The sequence below is a fragment of the Triticum aestivum genome, chromosome 3B (genome assembly GCF_018294505.1).
Source record: "Triticum aestivum cultivar Chinese Spring chromosome 3B, IWGSC CS RefSeq v2.1, whole genome shotgun sequence".
NCBI lineage: Eukaryota > Viridiplantae > Streptophyta > Magnoliopsida > Poales > Poaceae > Triticum > Triticum aestivum.
Window position 1 is genome coordinate 612,876,709 of NC_057801.1, and position 6,350 is coordinate 612,883,058.

Consider the following 6,350-nt stretch of genomic DNA (forward strand, 5'->3'; position numbering starts at 1 on the left):
CTGAGTTTCGTTCCAATGAAAGATATATTAGACGGGCCCATTCACACTTTATAGCCACTATTCATCCCTCTAGGTCTGCCCCCTCAAGAATGAGAGCACATGTTAGTTACTTGGGAAGCACAAGTTAGTACTGTTAAACTGCACGAGTTAGTACACAGACCAGAATAGTACAATTTTGTAAACACATGTTATTATAGCTTGCGAGCACATGTTAGGACAGTTTGAGGGCATAGGTCAGTACGATTGTGCACTGATTGTGCTTCACCTCTTACGGGAGCACAAGTTATTTCACTTGGGACCATATGTTACCATAGTTTAGGAGCATATATTAGTTCACTTTGGGAGCACACATTTCGTGTGAAAAAAGTTTCATTGAAACCTTGAGCATGAAATCTAGTTTTAAAGATTTTTGAGCAAGAATGCAACGATGAAAATGGTTTATAATTTGGACGCATGGTTCACAGGATATTTTAATTTTAAAGATAAATGTATGAAAGAAAAACGAAAACAACCAACCTCCCGTCCCTTATATGTGAGTGAGAAAACCAATCAAAACTCTTTGGTAGCGATAACTGACGCAGATCACCAGACGAGTTTGAGGATAATCCTTAAAAAATGTATGTATTTTAAAATTGTTTGGATTGCTTACTATATATGTCACGTGGTTAAAAAATGTACGCCTTAACTAGTGACTTCACACGAAAAATGAAAAATCCTATCAGGTGCGTTACACGTGGGGATGGCTAGCAATCAATACGTAGGCTACAAGGAGGACAAGCGCTCATTTAATCTAGCGGAGAGAAGGGAAAATTAGAGTAGAAGAGAAGATAAAAAAACAGAGTCGATTTATAAATGTTTCAAAAAAAAAGTTTATAAATCTTAAATAACATTTGTAAAATGCAGATGTTCAATTTTTTATAAAATAATCAGGAATTTAATAATGTTCATGAATTTGAAAATATTGGAAAATTTACTAATGTTCTTGAACTTTGAAAACATTCCTAAATTAAAAAAATGTCAACAAATTTAAAGCATGTTTAAAAACTTTTAAAATGTATTCATGAATTAAAATCGGTTATGAAGAGAAGGAAAATAAAAATAAAAATTAAGTACTAAAAAATAAAAAAATCTCAAAACCAAACCCAGTGAAACAAACAGGGAAAAACATGTAGAAAAGAAACTGATTGAAACCTTGCCAAAACCATGGACGAAACAGTGTGCTATGGCCCAGCCCATGTGGATGGGTGCCCGTGGGCTGGCCCTAAACACACAGAATAGAAAATTGGGAGAAGAATACCTGGAGAGATGGCGAAACTATTTAGCAGGCAGGTCGACCGACGCGACTATGTCTCGCTGCAAGCAAGACAAAGTCAGCTTTTGCTGAAGGCACGGCAAGACAAAGTCAGCTCTCGCTGCAATCAAGCGTTTCAAAAATGGTGAATGTGTATAGAGAAAATGTTGATCATGTATTAAAAAATGATGAATTTTTTGATTAGTTATACAAAAATATTAATCAAGCATCTAAAAATTAAAAAATATTTCAAAAATGTTAATCAAGCATTTGAAAAATGTTAAATGTGCCTAAAAATGTCGACCATGCATTAAATTATGTTAATCTTGCATTTGAAAAATGTTGATAAAACATTTGAAAATTGTTAAATATTCATATAGAGAATGTTGACAATGTGTTCGAATAATGTTAATATTGTATTTGAAAAATGTTAATCAAGCATTTGAAAAAGTTCAAAGTGTATAGGAAAAATCTTGACCATGTACACAAAAAATGTTAAACTTTAATTTGAAAGATGTTAATCAAACATTTGAAAAATGTTTAAAATGTGTATAGAAAAAAAATTCAACTATGAATTAAAAAATGTTAAATTTGTATTTGGAAAGATATTAAACGTGTATTAGAAAAAATGTTGTTGGTATATACAAAAAATGTAGAACGAAAACCAAAATAAACAAACAAAACCAAAATATGAAAACCGAAAAGGAAACAAAATAAACCAAAAGAAAAAAGGAGAAGAGAAAAGAAAAGAAACATCCCGGAAGAAAGAAGAAAAAAATAAAGGGTGAAACCCGGGCTCATTTCGCCTCCACAACATCCCGCCCTACTACTTGAATAGAATCCCAACGTTAGCCCGGTGGCTAGCACCATTGAAATCTATCTAGGAAACCACGGTTCGAATCCCCCATGCAAGGCTCCTTTTTCACTTTTTTGTTTTGAAGTGTGCGCGAGTGAGCCAGCCCTTTACTGTTGAATGGGCCATGTAACTCCCCTATGGGCTTTCTGCTCCTGTGTGCGTAATCTGGCTACGACTCCTACGAAGAAGTACAACGTAGGGACCTTAGCTTCACTTGGGAGGATTTGGCAACGTTGAAGGAGGAGTCATCTTCATCGACAGGTGCATGAACTCGATGTTGTAATGATTGGAAAGGCAGAGGTAAAGGAATTCGAGGTGGAAGCCCGATGGCTTGGAATCATACGTCTTGATCCTTCATCTGTTTCATACGTCGTCCACTGTACACTCGAACATTTCATCGTCAATGATCCATTGTAATGCCGAAACTGACGCTCCGGTGTTTATTTCCTTCTGGCAAATCTGGCATCTCCTCTAATAGCAAGGAGCGCGCAGGATTGCTGTTGCCTCAACGACATCCAAGGTCAGTCGAGGACACAACTGACTATAGGACCGAAGCCTAGGCTAAATGTGATTTGTTTTTCAAGAATGACACATGATAATCCCTTCGTTGCATAATGTAAGACGTAATATAGCTTGCAAAAACTTCTTACATTATGGGACGGAGTAGTAGTTTTCAGTATTTTCAATAAAAAAATAGATTTCTAGCTTCATATTATTTATATTGTACCTGTTGCAACGCACGATCATGTTTGCCTAGTATACATAAATAATTGATCCCCACTACCTCTAATTCTCTCAACATATAGTCTTCCACTTCACCAAATGTGTCGCGTAAACATCCACTAACATTATTATTCAGCCAAAATGCAAACCACGTGCATACTCTTTGTTCACACACAATGAAAGGATGAGACGTGTCTACATTAAAGAAAAGTAGCTTTTGATTTAGATCGGTTTCTTTATACGTAATTCATCTGAAAATAATCTTTAAATAATGATTGTACAAATGTTTTAATTATTTAATATATGGGTAAGGTTTCACAAAAAAAATTGACAGGATATATAATGTAAACCGTTTAGATACAAATCGGTCGAAACCGCAGTACATGTATGACAATTAAGTAGTGCAACTAATATATGTGATGGGTGCATAACGATTGATTGTTTATTTCTTTTTCCCTTGCGATAATGCCCTGGTCATGCATATTGGGGCTTTGGGGGCCAATTAGATAATCGATGAGAGATTCAAGCTTCAGAGCTCGTCATGGACACCAGCATGCTTTGGGTTGGCTGAGGTCTTGACGGGATAGGACGCCTCCATGGCGATGCCGCAGAGCCCCTCCTTGTCTTCCACATCGCGCTTCATACGGATGTACCCTTTCTCGCCCCACTCCGGCCCCCACGAGTTCTTCACGATCCAGTACTTGGTGCCGTCCACGGTGGCGCCGTACCCCACCGCCGTCACGCCATGGTCCAGCTCCGTCCCGCACTTGCCCGCGAACACCCCCTCCGAGTAGAACTGGAAGTGCGACCCGCTAGCCTCGATGGCCACGGCCACCGGCTGCGCGGCCACCGCCTTCTTCAGCGCCGCTTCGTCGTTGGCCGGCACGTCCTCGTACCCGTCGATGGTGACCACGGCGGACGGCTTCTTGTTGCAGGAGGAGGCCTGCCGCGCCTTGTAGGGGTACGCGTCCTCGGCGGCCACCCCGCCGTGCTTGGCAATGTACTGGAAGGCGTAGTCCATGAGGCCGCCGTTGCAGCCGGCGTTGGACTTCGTGTCGCAGTCCACGAGCTGCTGCTCGGACAGAGACGTGAGGTTCTTGGTGCGGATCGCGTTGATGCCCTCCACGGCCGCTATCGTCGAGAAAGCCCAGCAGCTGCCGCACTGCCCCTGGTCCTTGACGGCGGTCACCGCGCCCTTCTGCCGCCAGTCCACCGAAGGCGGCACGTCCCGAGCGCTCCCGTGCATGAAGCCGCCATCGCCCTCCTTACGGCTGAACATGCGGTGGTGAGAGACGCGGGAAGAGGCGTAGGCGCGGCGGAACTCGTCGGCGGTCATGTCGCCGAAGCGGTTGAGGCGGAGCTTGTAGGGGGCGTCGCCGCGGTTGAACTCGTGGATGAGGCGGACGTTCTCCCTGAAGACGTTGAAGCGGCGGGCCTTCTCGCCGAGGTCGCGCGCCACCGTGTGCTGCTCCCTCCAGCGCTCGTACAGCGCCCACAGGGAGTCCTCCGACGCCAGGTCGTGCTCGCCGAAATCCATGGCACTCGCCGGCGCTGGCGCAGCGGCCAGCAGCATGAACAGCGCGGCCGCGGCCATGGTGGCCGCAAGCACGATCGCTCTCGCCATTGATGATTGGAACCTTTTTTTTTTGATCGGGATGATTGGAACCTTGGCAAGTTAGTCTGGAGTGTATGCTAGCTCGCTTATGTTGTGAGATGGCTGGGTGTGGTGTGGTGGTGGTAGCCATGGCGATCAGCTGGTTCTTATATAGTGGTGGCGAGCAGGAGTGATCACACTGGCAAGATGGATATGTTCCATGCAAGAATGAATTGCAGGTGCACGTTGCTTGCCGGCAACAACTTACTGCCTACTGTACTGCTCATTCTCATTGGTGGCCACGTAGTACATCAAAATGGTGGTTAATTCATTGATGCTCCATTACTAGTACCGTTGTTAGCTACTACTAGTACTAATCCGCATCTACACTACTATTAAAAGAGCAAACATGAGTTTCTCTAAAGACACACCTCAAAGTGTACACGGGATAAGCAGAGCCCTCAGATCTAATTGATTAAGTGAAATCTGAGAGCCCATAATGTCCCGGTGGTCTGCCAGTCAATCGAACGGTTCAGATTGGATGTTCTGCCGGCAGACCATCCTCACGCACGTTTTCTTTAGGAAAAAAAATTCTAACTAACTACTCCCTGATTCCGTTTACTGTGGGTATAATTTTTCGGATTTGCTAAAACTCATTCGAATGAGAAACTAATTGGTCTCATTCACTTTTTAGACCGTCCGATCCAGCCGCGCGACGATTCGTGCTTCCTCCAGGTGGAGAGCTTCGTAGCGACGGGAGGCGCGGCCCATCTGTTATCCCGCTCACAGCCCGTTCTTTTTTGTGTCGCACGTTTTTTTTCTTCTCTTTTTTGTTTGATGAAGGCCACTTGCATTCCGGCCCGGAACATTTTCCACTCACAAGCCCACGTACGCTTGTAGGATATACGAAGCCCTGTATGATCGCCCCTCTTTTTAGTCTGTTGTTCACTTCTTTTTAGTGGTGTTGATCCTTTTTGTGGCTGCTAGTGTGTGTAGGTTGATGTTCGTCTGGTCTGTGTGTGTGTGTGTTTTGTTTTTTATTCTTGGCCCCCAGTTGCAAGTTCACCATCAACTCGTAACTAGGCAGAGGTGTGTGTGTGTTTCTGTCAAGGAGGGTCCCCAGTTGCAAGTTGCCCATCGACTCGCAACTAGGGCATGTGTGTGTGTGTGTTTATTCGTGGCCATCAGTTGCAAGTTGACCATCAACTCGTAACTAGGGAGAGGTGTGTGTGCGTGTGTCGAGGGCCCCCAGTTGCAAGTTACCCATCGACTCGCTACTAGTGTGTGTGTGTGTGTGTGTGTTTTATTCGTGACCCCCAGTTGCAAGTTGCCCATCGACTCGCAACTAGGGGTGTGTGTTTTGTTGTGGGTCCCTAGTTGCATGTCAATAACTGACTTGCAACTAGGAGTGCGTGCTTGTGCGTGTTTTTCTGTCAAGGGGGTCCCCAGTTGCATGTCAAGCATCGACTCGCAACTAGGGGGTGTGTGTTTTGTTGAGGACCCCTAGTTGCAAGTTGCCCAATGACTCGCAACTAGGGGGTGTGTCTGTGTGTTTATTCGTGTCCCCTAGTTGCCAGTTGACCATCAACGCTTAATTAGGGGGAGAGGTGTGTGTGTGCGTGTGTCAAGGGCCCCCAGTTGTAACCTACCCATCGACTCGCAACTAGGGTGTCTGTGTATGTTTTATTCATGACCCCCAGTTGCAAGTTGCCCCTCGACTCGCAACTAGAAGTGCGTGCATGTGCGTGTCTTTTTGTCAAGGGCCCCCCCAGTTGCATCTCAATAATCGAGTCTGAACTAGGGGTTTGTGTGTGTTTGCTAAGGACCCCTAGTTGCAAGTTTCCCATCGACTTGCAACTAGGGATGTGTGCGTGTGTTTTGCTTTT

At 44.5% G+C, this 6,350-nt stretch overlaps 1 protein-coding gene across 1 annotated transcript; it reads right to left on the reverse strand.

Annotated features, from left to right (window-relative positions):
• Positions 1-3,183: 3,183 nt before the first annotated feature.
• LOC123071261 (thiol protease SEN102) lies at positions 3,184-4,598 on the reverse strand. The gene has a single exon (XM_044494792.1). It carries the CDS (start codon positions 4,492-4,494, stop codon positions 3,400-3,402), a length of 1,095 nt encoding a protein of 364 aa, XP_044350727.1. The 5' UTR covers positions 4,495-4,598; the 3' UTR covers positions 3,184-3,399.
• Positions 4,599-6,350: the final 1,752 nt, after the last annotated feature.

Coding starts and splice junctions, on each gene's coding strand:
- LOC123071261 (XM_044494792.1), bottom strand. CDS start 4,494: ATGGCGAGAGCGATCGTGCTTGCGGCCACCATGGCCGCGGCCGCGCTG.